The following is a 23,948-nucleotide window of genomic DNA, read 5'->3' as shown; positions in this document are numbered from 1 at the left end:
AGATGGCAGCGGCTCGGACCCCTCCGCTAGGAGGGTGAAGCCGCCGCGGGGCTGCGGGGCGGGAAGAGTTTCGTGGTGTCCTCACGCTATTGGCTGTCGGCGCTGATTGGCGGCTCCTTAGGCCAATCCGGAGGGGCGCTCGGCGGAGGCCGGTCGGTGTCCCGCCGCGGTGCGGGCGGTGCGGGCGGAGCGGCGATGAGCGCGGCGGTGCGGGCGGGCTGGCGGCTCGGGGCAGCCGCCGCTCTGCGGGGCCGGGCCGGGCGCCCGCTCAGCCAGGCAGCCGGGGAGGGCGGCGGGGCCCAGGGCAGCGGCGGCGGCTCGGGCTCGGGGTCGCGGGAGGCGGTGGAGCGGCTGGTGCGGGAGCACCCGGTGGTGGTGTTCATGAAGGGCAGCCCGGCGCAGCCGCTGTGCGGGTTCAGCAACGCCGTGGTGCAGATCCTGCGGCTGCACGGTGTGGAGGATTACCGCGCCCACGACGTGCTGCAGGACCCCGACCTCCGCCAAGGTCAGCGCCGCGACGGGCCGGGGTCACCCCCGGGCGCCGCCTCCTGCCGGGCCGGCCCGGCTGCGCTGGGGGGACAGGATTCCCTGTGGGAAGGGCCCTCGGGAGGCCGGGGCTGCCTCCACGCCCCTGGGCCCGGGCAGTGTGGGAGCCGCGGGGTGGCCCCTGCCCGCTGGTCCCACCCGTGACGCGGCTCTGCTCGGCTTTGGGTGGGCTGGGTCGCGTTTGGGATCTTTTAAGCAGGAGGCCCAGACCGCGGGGAGAGGGGCGACGGAGCTGGCGAAGGGTCTGGAGCACGCCCTGTGGGGAGCGGCTGAGGGAGCTGGGGGTGTTCGGCCTGGAGCAGAGGAGGCTCAGGGAGAGCCGTACCATTCTCTGCGACTGCCTGAATGGAGGTTGTAGGCAGGTGGGGATCGGTCTCTTGTCCCAGGCAACCAGCGACAGGACAAGAAGACAGTTTTAAGCTGTGCGGAGGCTGAGGGAGGTTTAGGTAGGATATTAGGAGGAATTTCTTCGCAGAAAGGGTGATTTGACACTAGAATGGGCTGCCCAGAGAGGCGGTGGAATCACCGTCCCTGAAAGTGTTCAAGGAAAGACTGGATGTGGCACCAGTGCCGTGGTTGAGTTGACATAGTGGTGTTGGGTCATAGCTTGGACTCGATGATCTCGGAGGTCTTTTCGGACCTGATGGGTTCTGTGATTCTGTCTGTGTGTTAGTGGAATTTGAAGCATATCACAGACATGTTTCATTGAGGTTGCTCTGCCCAGATGCCCAGGTTTGGTTTCTGTGACCCTCCCCATGTCCAAGACATCCTGGTTATCAGCTGAACACAGTTCTGTGTGCAGGGTGACTCTTTGAGATCAGGCTCTTCCTGCCATGCTGCCTTTTCTAGTTCGTAGATACAGAGCTGTGTTAGAGACCCCTGAAATACTTTGTTATCAAGTTTTGTCTTCCCTGTGAACAGCATGGTGAAATTTCACATAGGGCTTGGACTACTTGATTCCCAGCTGGTACTGCCTTCTGGGATTCTTTTGATAAAGCAAAAAGTTCTGCTAATCATTTGCACAAGAAATATTCAGTAATAGTTTCACCATTACTGCTCAAGTGGTACTAGCTATTCTGTATAAGAGTTTTTTGCCAGTTGTGGAAACTCTGTTCTAGTAATGCTTGTCACCTTTCCCTCTTCTGACTGTTGTGGTTCCATGAGGTTATTTGAAAAAGTTTTAAAGCAAAAAAAAACCCACATGTACATAGTAATTAGTTTTGCAGGTGCATGGCATTAACAGTTCTTGTCCAGAATACACTAAAATGTGCTTTAAAGCCACATGCTGGCATGTATCAGGTGACTTTCTTCTGTGTTTTTGGTGTCATCTGACCAATTCAGTCTTTCATTAGCTCTTAGCTGAAAGGCTGATTTTTCCAGTCCTTGTTTGCTTTTCAGTTCACAGGTATAATAGTTGGTATGGTATAAAAGCTTAGTTACTGGAATTTCTGTGTGATGACATCTTTTGTTAGTGAATGTTCGTTTTGTTCAAGTAAATCTTCTACTGCCTTTGGCAGCTGAACAAATTATGGTAGTTTTCTAAACTTTATTTACGTATCTGAATTTATTAATTGTATGGTTTACTAGAACAGACTCATAAACTAAAAAGGAGCAAACAAAACCTTGAAATCAAACCATTAGCGTTTCACTTTTGGTTGAGGGGGCTTTTGTAAGCCCTTGAATGAGCAATGCGTTTGTAAGTTATAGTCTCTGGGGACTTGACTTCGTGAATATATCAGTATTTGTATGTAGCAGGACCATCTTCCTTCTGAGCACTCTAAATTTTTCCTCCCATGAACTCTGGCTTGTGCCAAGTGTTCCAAGAGCTTATTGCCCTCCTGGCTACCAGAGCTTTAAATTGAAATTAGTGTTTGGATCCAAACTGTTTGGCTAAGCGATGAATGGAGTTATGGAGCGTACACTTGCACAATATCCTGCTGGTTCCCAGGTGCTTAAAGAAGTTGTTCTGTTCCCTTCCATGCACCAGCTTTGGCACCTGTCCAGCTGTACCAAGGGCAAGCTCAGTTTATTACCTGGAGCACTGGGCGTGCAAGTTGAACTAGCATTTTGTACTGTGAGCTGAGTGCCAGTCAGCACCAGGAATGGGGCCTTGAAGAGCTGGGGAACAACACAGCCACTTTCAAGGCCAGCAGACTGTTGTACCCCTTAAATTGTATTACTGACTGCACCCTAAAAAGCCTGTAGGTGGCTGCTTCTGTGGATGGCGGTCTCTGTCAGAGGAGAGGACAGGGCTGCTCAAAGCTGTAGTTCTGTAAATTGCCAGGTGTAGTTCAGCAGTGACTGCCTGAAGGCCGGGATCTGGCCTCAGGTGCTCAAAAGTGAACGTGATCTGCACTGCAGGGTAGTGAGAGGATGCAGAGCCTTTAGCTGTGAAAATATCAAAGACATCTACTAGAGACTGATCTGCAAGGAGATTGCTGTATGTGAGCTGGCCATCAGCTTTGTATTCACCTGAACCTAATTTAAAGGTTGGCATTTATCAGTGCTTATACATTTGTAGCAAGAGCAGGCTGTTGGAGAGATGGTGATTCAGACAAGTCTGAAGTACTTGTTGGTTTCTTGCCTGTATCTATTGAAACTCCTTATTTTTAGGTAGTTATAGTTCAATTGCTGGAACATACCCTGCACTAAAATATGGCAGGCTATAAAAGCAGTAAAACTCCCCTACTTGCCTCTTCACCTAAAAGCGTGCTCAGAGCTGTGAAATTAAAGTTACTGGTATTTCATGTGATATATATAAACTCAAGATGAAGAGAAGCTTCCCTGACACAAATCCTTCCTTATTAAAGCTTGGCATGCTCTTGGACTCCATGGCATTTCAGGTTTCTTGAAGCTGGCTCTTCCAGAAGTTATCCATCCTGCTCTCAGCTAATGGACAGCATTAGACTGGTTCAGGTCAGTCTAAGGTGGCGGAGAAGCTTGAGATTATGTACTAGAAAAGCGTGTTTTAAAGTAGTTTAAACTGTTGTGGTGGTTCTCCCTCAGGTTATTTTCACTGTTGCTTCACCAAAGCGTGGGATGCTGCAAAGCAAGTGGTCTTGATACTTCCTCTCACCCTTGGATAGCCTTCCCTTAGTCATACTTGCATTGGAACAGACTGCCCAGGAAGTGGTAGAACTCCACCCCTGCAGTGTTCAAACGGCATGTGGATATGGCACTTGGTGATGGAAAACGATAGTGCTTGATGACCTTAGAGGTCTTTTCTAACCTTAATGATTCTGTGATCTCCATGAAAATGTTTCTTTTCTGGAGAAAGTGTGGTAGGATGGGTGTTGCTTGAGTCAATTCTTTTATGTGGGCATCATTCATTAGGGCTAATGTTGGCAAGAGAGGCTGCAAATTGGTAACTGGAGTTGGGGAAGGGGGTGGGAGCATGCCGTCTACCCTTTTCCATAGTGCTTTGCACCAATCCTGGTTTCACAGTCACCTTAAAGTGTGCTAGCACAGCTGTCAGCTGAACACTGACCTGTGGAGTGAAGTTTCCAGAGCAAACGGTGGTTCAGAGCAGAAGCTCCAGCTTCTGAAGCACAGCAAGGAAACGATCTGTGGAGAGGTGGATGGAGATCCCTTGGGATGTCTGTACTGCCAAAGGAGTCATCACAAACGCACATCCTGAGTGCAGCAGGAGTAGCCAGGGCTAATTGGCTTTAACACTACTGGAGGAGTAACAGTAACTAAGGCAGGATTTGGGTGGCCAGCTGAGGGGGTGTTCAGTTTGTAATCTGATTGAGTCCCGGCACAAAGGCATTTAAAGCAGCTTGTCCAGTACATGGAATGCAGTGCACAAAGCAGTTGAGCTTAACTGTATTCTTGTTTTTATCTGAAGTTGGATAGGTCCTTGAAAGTATTATCAGTGCTTGTGCAGTTGGGTCCTTGAAAATATTTCTATAAAAGAATTATTGGTGTTATCTTGGAATGCTTGTTAGCAGTAGGTTTATTATGTAGAGCCCTCAGTTCTCAATTCACATTTGGCATTGCAATATCTCAAGAAAAACAAACTCTATGTCATATCTGCTCTTTTGAGTAGGGCCATCCTCAAGCACATGCCTTAACGTTGGAACTCAGTTTTTCATTGAAACTTTTATGGATTTAAAGACTTTTAGGACAATTCGAGCAGTTTTGAGTACTCAAAGGCCAAAGAACATTTAGGGAAAGTATTGATAAATACAGGTTGACATCAAAGCTTAAAATTTCTGCAAATTGTACAGCTGAGAGAGGTTTTAATGAAATACTAAGGAAGAAGTTACAAGTGGTGATGAAGGTTAGGTTAGATGGTTATGGGTTCCCTTTGGCCTTGATTTATATGCTAAACTTGCTATTTTGGGCTTTTGAAACATTAGTTGTCCACAGAATCTGAAGGCAAAATAGAATTCTTAGCTGACAGTGCACTTTGTGTTTAGGAATACTTTGTCACAGCCATTTTTTTTCGAGGTTACTATTATTTTAGTGGATTTTTTTAAACACACTGGTATTTTACCAAGGAGAATTATTAGCCCTATTGCATCTTTTATACATTAAAATAATAGTCCTACTGTGTATTTGTCCACTTAGACATATTTATTAAAAAAGAAAGTGGTGTAAATTCCAATAAAATAAGCATAATTTACTTACATGGTTATTTTTATACCTGGAGTATTTTGGGGTTTATCTTTACAGTCTATAGAGGTTAAAATGTTTTCTAAGGAGAAAACAAGTTCCCTTGGGGTTTCAGCTCTACAGGTCTAGTAATTGTTGTTAGTACTTTGACAACTATGCTAAAGCTCACATGTGGTCGGTAGAGGGTTGACTTCCAAGGTGAATGGGCTCTGATGTTCTGAAAAGGCACCTCTGTTGTCTGTAGGCTTAACTTTGCTATATGGGCTTTTATGCCTTTGGCAGAAAAATTCCAGGCATTGCATATTGAAAATACGTAAAAATGTAGAATTCAAAACTTATTACCTAATCAAATGCTGGTGGACACAGTATAAAAGCATGCAGCTGTAGGATTTAGCTGTTTCCTGTGCTATGGAAATAATGGCTTTGTGTGAAGGGTCATTTTAAAAGTGCCAGATTACATACAGTGATTCTTCTGTGTAATTTTTTTATGTGATGCCTTTAAGTGCAGGCTGGGTTTTAGTGTGCACCACCTGATCAGTTTGTATTTTTGCGTGGTCTTAGATTTGTTTCTATGAAGTAAAGTTTTAAACTTCATAATTGTGGCTTGAGCTCTGTTTTCTTTAATGAGTACTTTTAAAGAGACTTCAGCCTTTGTGCCCCTCCCATGGGCTGTAAGGTCTGGCCTTGAAAGATAAAGCAATTTGAAATTCATAAGGTTTCTACAGGGGTGAATGTATCTTGAAATTGCAGGAGTTAGTAAAACTGTATGAATTCAGTAAGAACACAAAGTATTTTAAAATCCCTCTTGGAAACATAAAGCAAAGGAAACAGTTATAAGTATTTTTCAATACATCTCAGTTCTGTAATTGATTGAAAAATCATATTTGCTTTCCTGGGAGGAAGAAGCAACACTACATTTTTCCATCTCCTATTTGAAGTACAGTATAGGAGCTGACTCCATATCTTTCAACCTACGTCCTTGAGTTGGAGTGAGAACCAGACATAACTCTAACATAGTTTTTTCTGATAGTGCTCCTGTTATGTAGATAAATTTTTGCCTTAATGGGAAAGAAATTAAAATATCATTAGTAATGTCCTGGGGAAGTAATGCATTCCTTTTAAAATACCATTCTATTCAGAGAGGGGAAAACCTTTAATGCTTTTTTTTTTCTTATGCAGGAATAAAAAACTACTCAAACTGGCCTACCATCCCACAAGTGTACCTCAATGGTGAATTTGTTGGTGGCTGTGATATACTCCTCCAGATGCACCAGAATGGAGATCTTGTAGAAGAGCTGAAGAAGCTAGGAATCCGTTCAGCGCTACTGGATGCAGAGAAAGACCAAGAGAAAAAGTAAAATGAGCAAAAAAAGAGAAGTGCTGTGACAGGAATAAAGCAAATCTTTGATAAGAACTTGTTACCAGTAAAGCCTTATGTACTTTAGGTCAGAGAAGGCATCTTTTTGAACTGACACTAAGTGAATGTCTCTTAGCTCATGGTAAATGTAGTGATCTTGGTATTATGATTTATGGATATTGTGAAAATTTGAGTATAACCACTGCACTGTATAACATACGTTTGTGGAAATTGTTTTTTTGAAAAAATTCACTTCAAAAACACTCTCTTCTTAATTGAGGTGGGAGTAAACCAAAAGAACTAATAATATTTTTGTGAATTTTGAATGTGTGTTTCTCTGTTCTTTGATACATGAACCTACACAAACAGCGTTTCATTCCCTTTCTTCTCTTGCAAAAGCGTTAAGTAATAGTGCATCAGTTTTTCTGTATAACTCCTGGTGATAAGACTTCCTAAAAGCCTGTAAAATTTGTGTGATCACATACAATATAGGAGAAAAACAGTTTTCCAACAATATAGGAGAAAAAAAGATTATGAGAGTGCATGAAATATGCTTTTATTCCAAAGGGTAAAAATAAACAGATCTGTACAAATACATGTATAATGGTCATTATTACTTTGTAACTTTCTGATGGCTTTTAAAACTGCTAAGCATTGTGCCTAAATATTTTATAAAACCTTTTCTACCTCTTGCAAAGCAGCTTTTCCCCCTGCTTATATTATTTGTGTGTTGTAGTTCTGTGTTAGTGCTCCAGTGTGGGACTTGTTTCAGGCTTCAGTATTCTAGCTTGAAATAGTACAGGAGAACACTTCAGTTATTACTGTAATCTTGTATTATTTGCTAGTTACTAAATTAGCTTTTTATATTTGTTGTATTTCCAAGTGTTTTCTCTCCTGACTGCTGTGCTTCAAAGAATATAGTCTTCAAACATGGAATTTACGGATGAAATCTTCGTGTGGATGTGTGCAGCAGAGAGGCTACTGAATAGATAAATGTTTCTTTGTGGAAAGTCTCTGAATTGTCTGTAGCTATCTAACCACATTTCCCTAAGTGAAAACAAATTATATTACCCAGTGTAGCTTCAGCTGTATAGCAATACTGCTAAGGTTAAAATCTAACCAAGTTGTTTTTAAATGCAGTTTTATTAATATAAACCAGTTTGCATGTGAATTAAGCAAATGGTTGGAAATAAACTGTATTTTATGTTGATTGTCTACAATAGTTGCTCTTTATTTTAAATGGTTAATGAAACTGATACTGCTTTTGATTTGAAACCCAAGATGTTTTCCGCTGCATAAGATAGAAAATGTATTTTGGAGAAAGAAAAAATAGTGAATGGTCAGTGGAACAGGAGGACAGGACTGGAACTTATAGAGAGATTTGATGTAAGTTCCAGTTCTAAATCTCTCCTGCCTACATGAGCAAGTGGAGAAACTGCACTAGTACATTCTTCACAGAATTTGCCAAATTGATCACTGTAAGCTTACTGTCTAGTCTTAATGCAATCTGTATCACCAGGATTAAATACAGTGCTTGTGTTCTCTGTGTATTCCCTTGTTCCTGACAGCTGCCCAGTGCCAGTGGAGGTGACTGAATGACCACTGCCTATGAAAAAATTACACTCAGGGGCAGTCACTTGTGGTTTTAGGCGAGGAGATATGAGTGCATGATTTCTTCTGTTCATGGACCACGCCACATTCATGAAATACAAAGCTTTAGATGTGGATGAAATTTAGTTCTGAGCATTTGAATTCAAATTAAAGGACTTTTCTTATGGCTTATCTTTCACAAGTAGTTTTTGCCATTCTGAATGTAAAACAACATTTAGAAAAATAAGTGAATTTCAAAAGTCTTTGGTTAGTTGTGTCAAAAGACCTATTGAAATGAATGTCCACAGTAAACAAAGAATAAGGTAATGAAGAAAATTTGATTATTTCTGTTTCAATGGTTAACTCTTAGTCTATAATAAATCTACTAAAATAAATAAATCTATTAAAACAACCCCCCAAATTTACTGTTTTGTAGATCTCTATTTTTTATTCTTCTGATGGAAGTAGAATACTTTTCAGTAGTATCTGCTAGTAATTTAACATAAAGGGAACTTTAGCATCATCAGGTGGTCTTTTTCCTCTAAGCAGCAATTTTTTTCTCCCAGCACAAGTTCCTGCTTTTACTAAAGCTATTCAAGTTTTTCTACTTTCTCTACTTTCCTTTCCTCTTTGGTTTTTAATCATTTGGTTAACATTTTGCATAACATTTGTAGTAGTGTTTATATCAATCCTTTGCCTGATTGGAACGTGTGATTGAGTGAGTAAAAGCAACAGGGATTCCATAAAGTGTGTGTGACAAAGCCACAGAGTGGGTATAGAAACTTCTGCCTGCATTCCTGTGCAAGCCATACATTTCCAGCCTCTGTGTGCATGAGCAGTTGTTTCACATACGTAAAAATGCTGATGTTAATGCAGCTGTAATAAAAAAATCACCATCTACTTTCATTTTAAAACTTCACATGCTCACAAAGAGCTTTATTTTGCTGTTGATTGAAAGTATTTTCCCTAAGAAACTAGTTCTCTGTTAGGTTGATCATTTTAGAAGACTCTGCACTCTTCTCATCATCTTCTACTGTCTCTCAAACTAGAGATGAAACAGAGCATGTGCTTCCAATCCTAAGGGGATGCCCCTGCAGATGAGCTGATTTTTTTGAGGAAAAAAATGATGCCTTTCCTTGAGAGAATTGCATTTGCTTTTCTCGTGCTCTGGCAATAAGAGAAGGCAACTGTTAATGTTAGAATATGGAGTGACAATCAGTCGATGTGCTGAGCTAATACTGGGGGCTGATGTGAGCTGGAAGGATCTACGGGGATCCTGGTTCAGGAGGTGCAAAGGGTTCTGTGGAGGTAAGAGTGACTTTTTCCCCCCCAGGAGGAGCAGCTTGTCTCAGGACATAAGGGGAAGGATGGGGGAAAACCGCTGGCACTGCTGCTTGTTCTTTCCTAATTCCTGTGCTGTAAAATGAAGACCAAAGAGGTTACAGTGGTCAGGAACATGCCTTGGGAAGGCTGGCTGAAGTTGCTGGGAAGGATAGCCAAGAGCAAAGATGGGGAGCTGCCCTTGCCATCTTTGGTGAAGAGAGAAGCAAAGCTGCCTAGTCTTGAGTTGGGTCTGTGGAGGGTCAGTCAGGTGTCAGGGCTGTGCACGAGTGTAGCCACCTGCAGGGCTTCCACAGATCCAGGTTGGCTGTATGAAGCTGCCAGCTCTGAAGTACCACACAGGTCCATTCCCGCTCTTTGTGTTCTCTGTGCTGTGCTGGGCAGGTGTTCTGTCCGGTTGCTCCTCCAGCGAGATGCTTCTGACCCATTTTGGCTGTTTGGTCCTGCTGAGAGCTTACAGTGAGATGTATGTAAAGGCATGTAAACTGTTATGTAGGATTGTTATTTTGTTATTACTGGGTTGTAGTATGAATGTATGCCAAACTGGAAACCATCACCATAATTATTTTCATTTTATTCTGAGGATGCCTTTGGTGCTCCTGTGCTGAAAGGCTGAACTGAATGGACCAACCTATTCACCAGATCATAAGTTAAGATAATCCTTTTCATCTTCTACACTTCTCACCTCTTACATGCAAAGCAAGGTGGGGTTGTTCATGTTTCAGACCTTCACCAAAGAGAAGTTAGGGTTTCTTTGCTCTTCTGGAACTGGGCCTGGTGAGGAGCAGAAGGAGGCAGATTACAAACACTTGTTATTGTGCTAGCTAGCGATTGATTTGGGAGAATTAAAATGAGTTAACCCAGGAGTTGTTTCCCTGAAAAAACATCTGTTAAAATACATCAGCTCAGGACATGTTAGTGGGTTACAAGGTGAGCGTGTTTCTCATCCCTAATGACCTTATCCTTGCATTAATTTTTCTAGAAAATTTTGAATGTGGTCAATGTTCTTCATTGCTTTTCTGCTCCAAAAAATGAATTTGTACCATCTAAATGCCCTGAAATACATCAGTGCCTTTGTTTTAGGTCTGACAACGTTGAGGCTTATTTTCATAGAACTCCCTGAGTTCTATGGCTCTTTTTAAAAAATGGGCTACAAATATTTGGCAGGACTTCTGGGAGCCTGTTGATACTAACAAAGTGCATAAAAAACAATCAAGCATGGAAACTTGAAATAAAGGAATTGTACCAAGGAAAATCTCTCCTGAGCTGGGACTAAGAATCCCAACAAGGCCCTGGCTGTGCGTGCACCTAAGAAGGGCAGTACTAAAAGCAGAGCTGGCAGCCTGAACAATAAATTCCTGACTAATCTGATTTGAATGTCCCTTCTGCAGAAACTAGATCTTCTAACATAGGAGTTTTCAACACCCATATTTTACAGGATTGTGTAAGAAAAACCCACTCATTAGTTACAAGATAGATGTTACCTGTTAAGGAGTCTGTGAGCAAAGGTGGGAAGACAGTAAGGAAAGATAAAAAGAGTTTGAAAGGATTTGGATTGTTAATGGTTTTTGGTGGGGGGTGTCAAGTTTGCTTTTTGGCTGAAAGGGTTGAGATGAACACACTGTTCTGTAAGGGGCTGTTGTTCATTATTTGTTTTGGATTTTTTTCACTGGGATGCTGCTTGTTTCATTTAATAGCTCTGTCTTGAAGTGCTGCTGTCTCTGATGTGGCCTGATCATGGCTATGGAAACTCCTCAGTGATTCAAGTACTTGAGCCCTTTCCTGGAATCTCCCTGGGAAAACAGGGTTTAATTACACAGAAAATAGGAGTAATGTAGCTAAATGGATTCAGGTATTAATTTCAACTTTTTTTTTTTTTTTTAAATTCATCATTCAGTTTTTTGCACATGCCTTGTTTCTCTGGAAGTAAGGAAGTAGGTGAGGAGCAAAGAGTTTTTAGTTAGAAAGATCATGGTATTATATAAAATTCATGGTAGTCATAGGGTGTAGCTGAAAGGAATGCACAGTGCACTGTATCCAATCAACAAGCATTCATATCTTCCCAGTTTTGAGGATCACTTCTTAATCAGACAGCAGAAACACTTGCCAGACAGCAAGCTGCTGGCTTATACTCTCTTCTGAGGACGAAACAAAGCCTTTTAAGGGTGACTTTTACTTCTAGTGATATTAATCTTTTAAGACCTTTAGAATCAGAGTAAATGAACAAACTAAGCTTCCTAAAAGATGGAGGGAGTCACTAGGAACTTTTCTGTAGCATATAGAAAGACATCTCCAAAGTACCTTTTTTTACATTAAATATGTGCAGGTAGTGATGATTTATAAGGACCTAAGAAGAATCCAAGTGTTACAGAAATCTCAGAAAATAAAGAGAGCCCTCTGACACCCATGTGGTTATTCAGAAGGCAGGCAAGCATTCTTTAATTGAATTCTTTATTGGGGGATCACTTCAACTACCATGTGCCATCTGAGAAAAATCCTTCCCTTTTTATTTCACCTGTACAGTGCACAGTTGTGGCAGGTACGTGTAATTTTCTAATCTCTTGAGCCAATCTGTTCTGGTTTAAGTTTTCTATCAGAACATCTTGCTTTCTGTCAGTATATCTAAATACAGCCCTCACTTTATAGCTATGTATACTACAGTTAGAATTAACTTATTCTAAACTCCTTTGTTCTATTACAGAGTTATGTTCTGATTTTATCTCCTTGCTTGCTTACATCAAATTCTGCTCTATCACAAGGGCCAAGTTCAATATTAATTTTGAAACAGCCTTGCCAATGAAAGAACTTAGCAAACAACAGGGGAATCTTTTTTTTTTTAATTTCCATTGTTGCAGCAGTTCTACATAAAAAGCCAGTAGACCGCTCCTGCACGGACACTGAGGTGCAGGCATGCATGTCTGTTTTTGTAGTTATATGTTGTCCCTTCTAAATTAAAGCTTGCACAGGAGTGCAACTCAATAAATTACACTTTTTGTTTTGTTTATTTTTTTCTTGTTATATAAGCACAGTCTTCAAAGCCTGAAGGATTTTATATACAATTTAGCCTCAAACCAGTGAAGTAGGACACTCAAATCTTTGTATACTAATATAAACTGAAATAGAAAAGTGATTTGCTACTTCTACAGTAATAGCTATAGAGGGAATAAAGTTTTGGAGTGTTTAGTCTTAAACCTGTAATTTAGTGAGTGAAAAACACATGCTTTTACAGGGGCATTTCAACAAGCATTTTAGAGCCTTCAAACACACACTACAAGGAGTATCTCTGAAATACTACTTGTCAGACAGGATTTTCCCATTGAAGTAATACTATGACACCTACCATTTCTATTCTTTTCGCCTGTCTAAACTCTAAACAGCTCTTCGAGTAGATTTAGTTTGATGGGTGTTTTTTGTTGTTGCTGTGGGTTTTGTTTGTTTGTGTTTTTGTTGATTTTTTGGTTTGTTTTGTTTGTTTGTTTTTAAGAAAATATAGTTATTGTCTAAGAAGCAGCGCTTTTTGATTACTTCAAAGAGGATGTACTCCATTAACACTGGGTGCATATTCAAACCTTCTCACCTAGGAAGAGATTGGTTTTGGGGCTGGTATTCAAGAACGTCTTGTACTGCTGAATAAAATATACATAATCTAGAATTCTTCAGTATTTCATGTATTTACTCATCAGTCTGTGATGATGAGTCTTTACGTGAGAGACAAGCAGTATTATGTGAAACAGTTGCAAAAATACTGATAATGCCTGTAAGGAAAGCAACGAAACTAACCATTTCGGTGGTGGCAGAAGAAAGCTGCGGAGGGTCTTCCTGGGGAGACGCTCTGGGATGAGCTGCCGGCAGCCGGGCGAGCGGCCGAGGCTACCCAGGAGATGGTGCTGTTGGACCGGAGAAGAGGCACAGCCCTGACCCAGAAGCATCTTTCAATGCGGTCCTCCCTGTTTTCCATCTGTGTTGCATGTTACTCTTTGGGGTCTTCGTTTTCTTTTGGGAGAAGAAGGTGTCTGTGTTGAACCCGGAGCGCAATCCCGGCCTGGACTGTGATGCCATTCCCAGCCAGCCAGCCCCGCGCCCTCGGTGGAGATGACGGCAGTGTTTGAAGGCGATGTTTTTCCCTGGGACTGCGTGGCTGGCGAGATGGTAACGCCGAGGCGGGGAGCAGCTTCACAGCTCGCTGCCCTCACCGGAGCCACCGCCTGAGCAGCGCCGTGCCACAGCCGCGCCACAGCCAGGCGCTCTCCCCGTGCCCGTGCCTCGCTGCCCGGCGTGGGGAGCGGCACTCCCGCTCCCGGGGGCTCCTCGGGGACCCACCGCCTGCCGGCTTCCCTGCGCCATCCTCCGGGAAGGCCTGTCCCCCCGCGCACGTGCCTGGGAAAGGTAAGCGCAGGGGCGGCTCTGCCGCTCACGGCGAGGACGCGCCGGGGCCGAGCGTGGGGCGGGCCGGGGTTTCGCCCCTCGGTGCGCAGCAGGTGCGGGATGCTCCGGGCAAGGGAGCCGGGATTACCCCACGGGACACACGGCTCCCGATGGGACACTCGGCACCTGGGCACCCTCACCCTCACGTCTTGGGGCACGAGGCACCAGCGTCCCTCCCGCACCCGTGGGCCCCTGTGGGTGCACAGGTCTGTGGACGGCTCAGGGTGGGAGAATCTGAGGCGGCAAGGGAAATTTGGGTCTCAGCAGAGCAAGAGGTCAGAGGGTTGTGGTGATGCCTTCTGTTGATTTGCTGCTTTACTGACCTCCTCTGCTTGGGTTCAGTGGTTTCAAATCTGATCAGAAAAGATCAAGCAGGATCTGGAGCAGGTCAGAGGATGCCCCGGGAACAACTGTAGCAGCAAAAAGTCACCAGACTGAGTATTTGCAGGATATTTAATGAAAGGGATCAGCAAAAGGCCTTTCCCCAGTTCCAAGAGGGCTTGTGTCTCTGAGTGTTTCTGCATGTGTAACGAGGCAATGGTCAGGGGTTTGTATGTGACATAAATCAGCAGCTCTAATTTCCTAACTCTTCTACCCAAACTCTTTTCTATCTGAATGGGTATAACCAAAGGCAAAGTCTCCTCCACGTGTCTGGGTGGGTCACAAGGCCTTACTAAGTGCAGCCACTGTCCTGCTATGAAGCTTTTTTGAGTTTGTTGCCCCCATCTCTCTGTGGTTGAAGTGAATGGTAGCAGCAAAGTGGTCGGTGAGGAAAGAGCCATCAGGGAGAGGATGGACAAACCACTCTTGGAGTGGACCCATTGGGCAGGCCAGTGGTATAAGGATTTGAGGATTATGCCTGTTATGCTGCATTTCAACTCCTCTCTTTCTAAATCATTGATGGCAATTCAGTGGCCAGAGGTAGGATTTTTTATTTTATCTTATTTTTAAAAATAAATGTTAAAGCTCAGCTGACATTTTGTGGGGGCTTTTGCTACATGAGTAATTGTTTGGCAGTGCCTGAGTGCATGAGCTGGGTAGGGAAGGGATTGAGGAACTCTGCTGTCCAGCAGTATCTAGGTGTGTCAGCAGGAGGAAACCAGAAGAAAATACTGAAGAACAACAATTTAGGAAGGAATGTAACAGAAATTAAGTAGCCTGAAGCAAGCCTATTCAAATATCTTTGCTTTTCACATTAACTTTATGTACAGTTCAGCTTACTCTGCTGAAGAACTGTCAAGTTTTCAGGCGGGAGCTGGATGCTGCTTGGGCCTGAGGAGTGAATGTTGTGAGCCGGAGATGGCTCAGAGCTCAGGCCACAGCTTTAACTTGATCAACATGGTCCTGCACAGTTCTGTCTCAGAAAGATAAGCTCTTCCTATGTATTAGAGTCTCAGCAGGCAGCAGACAGTAAGTTACTTATTTTGTTTTAGGAACCATTCTTCACTAAACTGTTGGATAAAATAAAGTGCTAAGGATCAGCACACTGACTCAAAACCTAGGAGATCTCTCTCCTCTGAGGCCCCAAACCACCCAGCTGTAGTGTCAGGCCTCCTTTTAACACAGAAACTTCACAATTCTTTCTGAGTCAGAAACCCCCATCCCAACAAATGGGAGAGTGTTCCCTCTTCTCTGCCTGGTGGTTGAGTGCTTCATTTGAGATGGGCAGTGCTGACTTGACTTCCCTTCCATGCAGCCTTTCCACGTCTGGAAGCAAGCACTCTAATCCCTGCACTATTGCAGACAAGTGTCTTGCACCATCAGGTTGCTGCAAGTATGGATTACACATCCAGCTGCTGTCCAGTTCCTGCTTTTGGAAAGTCTTAAAACAGGGGCCAGGTACCTTTTTTTCCAGCTTGGACCAGAGCCATAAGTAGGTACGAAATTTCGGATCAAACTGTCCCATTTTTAGATGCCTGCATTCTGGTATCCTGATTTTGGTTCTAATCTTGAGCAATATGCAGGGATGAATTCAAGATAAGATTGCACCTGAAGCTGCTAACAGACATATTAATGTTATATGATCCAATAGTAGCTTAATGGGAAATAAAGTACAAAAACGTGACTGAAATTTTAACTTCAGAGCACCTGGGTTTTGGTCCTGTTGAGAGGGTTTGTCAAGAAAACTTATGAGGGAATAGTAGAGGTAGATGCCATGGATTCCACTAAAGAACAATAATAGTCTGGAGAGCGTGTATGTTGCTGACAACAGTAATACTAAGCAAACAAAGAGGGAATAGGTGCAACTTAATGGCAGGGACCCCTTCTGAATTTGAAAATCTAACCTCAGCTTTCCAATACATTGGTTTATTAACTAGTGTAAAGACTAGATGAAAGGGAAATAGAAAGGAAGTGTGATGGACTGCAAAAAACTAAAGGTATAAAATAAGAATGCTTCAGGTTTGTCAGTCAGAAGAGTAGGAACCAGCAGTTCAGAAGCTGGTTCACCCAAAATTAAAAGCAGAAATTAAAGAAGATAAAGACATTGCTGAGAATCTGAATTATTTGTTTGCAGAGCTCTTCGGCAGAGAGAATATCAGAGTGATACCTACTGGGACTTGCTCTTTTCTGGTAATCAAGATATGTCAGAAGGAAGAGCTGGAACAAATCGATAATTTAAAAAGCAGCAAATCATCAGCTCCAGATGGTACATTGAAAAGTTTTGAAGGAGTTTAGTATGAAATAGCTGATCTGCAGCAAAAATATGCCTTTCTTAATTAAAACCAGCTATTTCACTGGAGAATTGGAAGGTAACAATTGTACCCAAAGTTAAAAATGGGATTGAGATAATTTGAGGAAGCACACTAGATACCCAGATATACATTTCTGTTCTATAAGCTGTTTGAAAATAGAATGTAAAGTAGAGAAAAACATCAAACCAAAAAAAGAGAAAGAAGATAGGATTTGAAGAGCAAAGTATCTACAGGGAAAAGTCATGCCTCATCATTAATCTGTTGTAACTCCAACTGGGACAGGCTTGTCACAGACAAACAAAAAGCAACCACTGTAATTTAGACAAACCTCAAAAGACCTTTGGCCTAGGCAGGATACTGTGAAACAATAAGAGAGGAGTTTACTGCATATCTCTTGGTTGACATGACCATGTCCATAAAACCCCTGACCATCCTTGGCATCTCCATGCTGCATCATGCCTGAGACTTGTTCCTGATCTGTAATATCCCACCTGTGTGACACCAAGCCCTGTTTTCAGCTGCCCTGGGAGGCAAGGAAAGGGGGTGAGTGATCTGTTTCCAGCCTCTGAGAGAGCTTAGCGGAGGTTGTTTCTGTGTGTCTGTTAGGCCACAAATCTAAAAAGGTGAACGTTGTTGAGAAAGCTTATGCACTGCTTTTAAAATTTGAAGTCTTACAGAGGATGTAAAGGGAACTGCAGGAGGGTAGAAACCAGAAGCCAAGGAGCATCAGTGGCAGCTGTGATGGGAAGCTCTTCCTGTGGGTAGCACTGAGGTAGCAGCTTTGTGCTGAATGCATTCATGGGGAAAGAAAATTTTCAACAAAAAGTTAAGACCCTCCAGCTTCTTAGGTAAAGGCAGGGGCTGGCTGGCAGAATGCTTTTTACCACTGTCAGTGTCACTCACTAGAGGCACGTCTAGAACTATTTAAAAAAAAAAAAAAAGGAATTTGGTGCTAGGGAAATAGAAAACTAATATAGCAAAGAATCTAATTTCAGAAGAAGAAAGAAGAGGGAATGTATTAATTTCCCCTCCCAATGCTATACATGAATAATTAGATCCCATATAAATCCCAACATTGTTTAACAATATCCCTGTATGTTTATAGTGAATACACTGGAGGAGCTGAGAGGAAAATGTCATCATAATCCATAACTTTCCCCTTAAAAATGTAGGGTTTTTTCTATCTTATTTTTATGTAAATTGAGACTATCTGTGTCCTCATTGTGTTCTTTATTCCCATATCCTGCTTCAAAGGTACCTTTCAGCTTTTGTGCTGTCAGCAAAGGTTGGTAAACTGATCATATTACCTGGAAAAAAAATCTTAGTAGGATTCTGTGAAACAGCTTAAAACCCCCAAACAACCATCCACCAAATCCTTAAGAAGTATTTCATGTTCAGAAATGTTAATACATTCTTTGTTAATATAAATTTACAGTTTTCATTAACTTCAGCCAGTGGTTTTTTCTCTTTTAAACAGACAACAGAACTACTACCTCCTTCTCTCTACCTTATCCTTTGGTTTGGCCTGCAAGTCCTTCTCTATTTCTTCTGACCTTTTCTTCCATGTATTCTTCCCTCTGTCCTAGGATCTTCCTTTTCTTGCCTCCCTCTCCCACTTGTGTGGATGCTGCTGTTGCTCAGCTCCTATACCTGCTCCTGCCTCCTCAGAACGTTGTCAGCTCACAGCTGTACTGACTCTGGTGCCCAGCCAGGCAGTCAGACCAGCAAAGCTAATTAGAAGGCACAGGATGTTATGCCTCACTCTTGAGATCTGTACAGCTCAACATCACAGGGTGCTTAGCTGATAAAGAAATAATGATTTATAGTAATGAAAAAATGATAACCAAAAAAAAAAAAACCAAACAAAACCAAACAAAAACCAACCAGTTTAAAGGCTTCTGGAATAACCCTGCCGGGTTTCTCTTTGCTCTGTTCTGTGCAATTTTTTTCATATCTATAAGCTCCAGCATACAGCACTTCTAGGATTTCAGTGGGTATTTGGTAGGGAAGAACATCAGCCATGAGATGCCTGGAGAAGTATTATATTTATGGATAATAAACTAGGCTGTAGATTTTAGAAAGACTGTGTTTTGCCTTTTCCTTTAAATTTTCTATGCAGTCACAGATGGGAGGAAAGGATGGTGCAGAGGTGCCCAGGACACTTTTAAATTAGCTAATTTAGATGCAAAGTCAGTTCTGCCATGGCAGCATGGAGCAGAGCAGCATGGCTGATTCACTCAGCTCCCCAACAGTCCTGAGGGTCCCACTGCTCAGCTTTTTCAATGCTCTTTTCTGCAAAAAGTCTCCTCTCTCTGATACCATAGGTTGCTGTAGCTCATGCCATCACACAGTAATTCAGCTGCTTGATGTGACAGTTTGATGATATACAGGCTTGTGGGCTTTTCCAGATGCAAAATCCACAGTAGAGTTGAATTGCTAACGCTTCAGGGTCAGTAGGTTTGGGTCCTTCCTTTCCATTTATGAAAACACCCATAACTGTCAAAGCTCAAGAGAACTAAGACCCTACAAAAAACCTGAACCACTTGCACATCAATGCCATCAGCAAATGTTTCTTTGAGCTGGTTTTCATGTCTGAGTCTCAGACTAACACGCAGTGATCTTGTTATTTTTACATCAGCAGAATAGCAGACAGCTCTGGCAGCTCTTCCCTTACCCAAAACTACTTTGGGCTAGATAAAACAATAATATGTTGGTGATGGTTTCCTAGGGCAATTCTCAAACCCACTTTATTCATCATTAAGACAAAGAAAATTGCCTTTCTCAGTAGCAGGACTTTGGAGTGGGAAATAAAGATTATAGGTACAGTCCTGGGGAAAAGCTTTGTGTTAATTATTGATAACATCTTGGGAACTCTTCTAAGATGTCCAAGCTGTGCGTGTTCAGCTGGGTTCCATCTAGCAGAAAAAAATACATATGCTTTCTGATCATCCTCACAGAATAAGACAAATTATAACTGTGCAGTTTGTGATTATTTTTTTTCTCCCTATCCCTTTTCACCATGGCCAAGGGTAGGGTCTTTGATTTGGTGGACAAGTTGTTTTTCATTTTCCACCTCACAAAACTACAATGGGAGAGTGAAGATTCAGATCTCAGGTCAAGAAGAAGTTACTAAATAGTTTTCAATTTGGAGAAGCCAAACTTAAAACAAAATTAAAGCAAATTCTTCTCAGAAGAGGTACATTATTTTGTCTGCTCAGCTATTGTGTTTGTTTTCCAGAATTGCTGAGTTCAGCTGGAACTTTAGGTGCTTGGTCTCTTTGAAAATCATGCCCAGGGCTTCGAATTCCAGGCAAAGGGCCATGGTAATTTATATAGTGACTCTGGTACAGAGGATCAAATAGAGCCTCTCTCTTTCAGAGGGACCCTCTTAACTTCGAGGACCTCAGGGAGTATAAGTACCAAAACCTTGCTGTTTAAAGTCCTTCCCACTTTGAGTTATTCCACCAGGGAGTGCAGTCCCCAAGTTAGCACAAATGGATGCAGTTCCAAATAGGACACTGCATCGGAGCCCCCTCCAGATTATTATCTGACACTACGTTTTGTCTTGTGGAGACCATAAAGAGTGCATGATGGAGACCTACAACATCTCTTTTAAAGAATACTGGGAACTGGTAGTCTGAGAAGATGACAGGAACCTATCAGCTTGAGGTTTATTGGTAGGCAAATCCTTGTTTCACTGTAGTGTAGTTGGGTTAATACTTCATTCTTTTCACTGTCCTGCTTTGATTGGAATTTCAAATGCTAGAGCTAACCTGATCACTGTAATTTTACCTCCTGTTTTTTATATGTCTGCTTCTAGTTGACCATGCTATGTTGCCATCATGCTTTTTCAGTTCGGATGTTTCCATTTAGTTCTTCTGAAAACAAGTTTACCCTATTCTGGCATGCAGAACTTTCCCAGTGAGTCCTGGAGATTGATTTCTGGAGACTTACTTGACTCTGAGATCACATCCTGGAGGATAGAGGTATAGAACTATAATTGGTTTCTCAGAGTTTATTTTCTCCCTACCTATTAGTTCACACAGCAGATGAATGATTCACTCAACTCTAGATTGGCTCATGAGATTGAAGAACCTGTCCTTGCACTCATATTTTAAATGTCTCCTATCATTTATTTATAAAGAGGCAGTTGAATAATATTAAATTTGAAGCCAAAGTATCTACTTTCTTTACCACATTGAAGTGTAGCTGAGAGCACCCAAAGTTTGGTGTGGCTGTTAAGAAAACGGTGTACAGTCTTTCAAAACATACTGCTGCTTTTGTTGCTATGCCCCAGTGGAGCCCAACAAATGTGTATTACCTTTATTACCATGATAATACAAGCCCATATGCTTTCTGATGAAATTCGAAGGGGCACTTAAGTTTCTCTTCTGCTTCTAATTAGGGCAGAGCAGACAGTTCAGGAGGAGACCCTGACCTTTTACAACACTTTATACAGAGATCATGGTCATGACACCAGAGCAGCAATCATGAGACTCTTAAAGCTTTGTTACTGACTCTGCTGGAGATGCTTCCTTCAGGGCTCAGATTGTATTTCCCCTTACATCAATGATTTAACTTAATTTTTTTAATCAATGAACTGACATATATTAACCCACAGCGAAGGGTTTGTCCTTGAGCCTGTTTATGCAGTGCCAGTAACCACAGAAACTAGGTTTGTTTGTGCTGTTTATGTGTCCTCCTTGGGAAAATGGGCTGTAAGTGATGGGATACACAGGCTAAAAAGCTCTTTGCTGTGGTGCTGCTGTGTCACAACCAGCATGTAAAACTTGTGTAGGTTTTAACATGAGCTAGATAACCACTAGCATCTGCGTGGAAGTGTCTACATGTGAAACAGCTGTCTGTGCTCAGATCATAGTCGATGGTGGTGCCAGAGTGGTCCAGAAAGGTGTGCAAACACCAGGGCCTCAGTTCAATTGCTCACACTTAGGTGCCTGGTGCCATTTGAGATGTCCTGGAGTAACTGGGACATCCCTGGAGAGAGGAAGATTTAGCATAGGACTTTTGCTGTTCTGGCAGCTGCAGGCCATACCAGACACCTCCATCTGTCAATTTACACAATCAACCCAGTTGTCTGCTTGAGGGTAGGTGGAAATGCTCTCAAGGGTCTGCTTACTGTTTTGGAAAAATCTCCCAGTGATTGCAACCTGGATATGGCACTCACATGTAGACGCCTGAGTGGAAGCGCCTTCACCTGCAGCTGCATCCAGCCCCTTATGGCTAAAGATACAAATCTGGCTTCCAGAGACATTTAGAGTTAAATATCTATGTAAGCATCTCCAGAGGGCAAGATTTTCAGCCCATTTTTAATAGCTATTATAGGAGCAAAAGAAGTGCCCCCTGAAACTGCCTTTCATCAAACTGACTATAGAGAGACACTAGGCACATAGCTGTTCAACTTTCAGGTTGAGAAAGGGAAAAGCTTCCCACTTTTTGTTCAGATGTAATCCTTTTAACTCCACTGACCCAGAAACAGCTTTTTTCAGTTACCTACATAAAAGGCCATACAGGAGAAAAAGTAACAATATTCTGAGCCTCAGGAGCATCTTGAATATTTCTGAACTTTACAAAATGAAGCTGACTTAAAGATAGTCAGAACTGAGCTATGCACAAGCTAAAAGGTTACTGTTTTCCATTCCCCAGATAAAGATTTACACCTTTGCAGAACAAAAATTCTGTGGAAATCAGCATACTTTCTCATTCTATTTCCCTGGACAACTTCAGTCTTCACCACCTGGGTGCTAGTTTCTTATCTTTTCCCCCTATTTTCTTTCTTTTTGAAAGATGAGAAGACCACAATTTCACTTTGGTTGTTGTGGGAGACATACAAACCATGATGGCTGCTGTGGGATTGATGGGGGAAGTTTAGTGTGGGAGTAACGACATTTTCAAATTAAGGCTGGCTGACCCAGATGCTCTTTATAGACGCAACTCATTTAGAAGCTTAAGCGAATTACATGGTCAAAGTTTTAAAAGGAGGTGGGAGGAGAAAAACTGGGACAACTGAAAAAGTGTGGCAACAATGGATGTCTGAAAAGTGCCATAGAGACAGCATAACTCTACAGTTCACTGATCACTCTGGGGACATAGGAACATGGAAGTCATTGTAGAAAAGTAAAGAGTAAATCTGAATGGGTGTTGACTGAGTTAATTCCAGTGGGATTAATTTTACTCACATCAATGAGAATCCAACTTTCACCAGTGTGGGCTGATGGCTCCAGTGAGAAGGCAATAGGTCAACTTGATATATAATTACATAATATTATTTTGCATTTATAATTGTCCAGAATCTAACATTCTGCAGCTATTCTGATTAGTTTTACTTTTTATCGGTATATAGATGGTGAGAAGGTGTAAAACACTAAATGGAGTTCACTTATTTATTCTTGGTTTCCATATATATATATGTATGGAAAAATGCACATTTATTTATCAAGTAGAGACCACAGAGGCATTGGGATGATAGAGCTAAGCAGATCTTGGCAGCTAGCAAATTCCTCATGCTCACTATTCTGTACTGAGACCCCTGAAGAGGAGCATGTGTGAACTTCTAAGGAGATCAGGCAGCAACAGGACACTGACAATTTGGTGTATGTTTCCTCTGGTGCCTTGTTTATAAAGATCCTAAATGATCTTACTATGTGTAATGAGGAGAGGGTCACAACAAATACAGTCACAACAAATATCACAACAAAAAGTTCCAGGCTGCTGCAGTCCAGCATTGGCAGAGGATTTCCACAGGAGCCCTCTGGGAAAAGCAAGAACAGTGTTGAAATTCCTGTGTCTTGTCTCTCCACAAAGACAAGACTCTGTGTAGAAATCACTTACATGCTCCAGGTTTCCCTTTACACATGCACATGCACCACATGTTGCAGTCAGGTTTGCTGTCTAAAGCTATTAACAAGGTTTGCTCTGTGCAAATAAACTGCAATGCCATCGCAGCTTAATAATTCTGTAGATCAGGTACGTTGATAGGGTATGACTGCATCATGAACCCATAAGTGAACTGCTCTCCACTGGGGCCAGCAAAATACTGAGCTCATGTCCATTTCAGGAATACTCTTCTGTTGGGAGTGGCTCTGACAGTCAGTGGTCAGCCAAACACAGTGATGGAGCTGGATGTATTCCCTGTCTCTGGCTTATTGTCATGACCTGGAGCTTGGAATAAGAGCAGAGGCCATTGTACTGGATCAATAGCTTCCAGATTTCCTTGGGGGAACACCTGGGAGGGTGTCCCATCCTAGAGAAGCTGCTGAACGTAAGTGCCCAGAGGAAGGCAACAGGGATAATACTTTTGGCATCCTGAAGTGTGAGATAACATAACCAGGTGTGACACTTCCAATGAATCCCTCCACATG

The 23,948-nt window shown here is 42.5% G+C and overlaps 1 protein-coding gene and 2 long non-coding RNA genes across 4 annotated transcripts in view; 2 read left to right on the top strand and 1 right to left on the bottom strand.

Annotated features, from left to right (window-relative positions):
• LOC126651012 (uncharacterized) overlaps positions 1–23,948 on the bottom strand; it is a 292,912-nt gene that overhangs the window by 194,592 nt on the left and 74,372 nt on the right. The gene's annotated exons all lie outside the window — the stretch shown is intronic.
• GLRX5 (glutaredoxin 5) lies at positions 157–7,728 on the top strand. The gene is made up of 2 exons (XM_050336474.1): positions 157–505; positions 6,343–7,728. The coding sequence occupies exons 1-2, from the start codon at positions 196–198 to the stop codon at positions 6,519–6,521; spliced, it is 489 nt and encodes a 162-aa protein (XP_050192431.1). The 5' UTR covers positions 157–195; the 3' UTR covers positions 6,522–7,728.
• LOC126651010 (uncharacterized) overlaps positions 13,375–23,948 on the top strand; it is a 159,367-nt gene continuing 148,793 nt past the window's right edge. Inside the window, exon 1 of one of the 2 annotated variants that reach the window (XR_007631538.1) lies at positions 13,375–13,837. This is a non-coding gene — a long non-coding RNA (uncharacterized LOC126651010). The remainder of the gene's footprint in view (positions 13,838–23,948) is intronic. The other variant, XR_007631540.1, reaches the window with a different exon arrangement.

This window comes from Myiozetetes cayanensis, unplaced genomic scaffold (genome assembly GCF_022539395.1).
Source record: "Myiozetetes cayanensis isolate MyiCay16 unplaced genomic scaffold, myiCay2020 scf6-25, whole genome shotgun sequence".
Lineage (NCBI taxonomy): Eukaryota > Metazoa > Chordata > Aves > Passeriformes > Tyrannidae > Myiozetetes > Myiozetetes cayanensis.
Note: the sequence above shows the minus strand (reverse complement) of the source record. Positions and strands in the feature narration are given on the sequence as shown.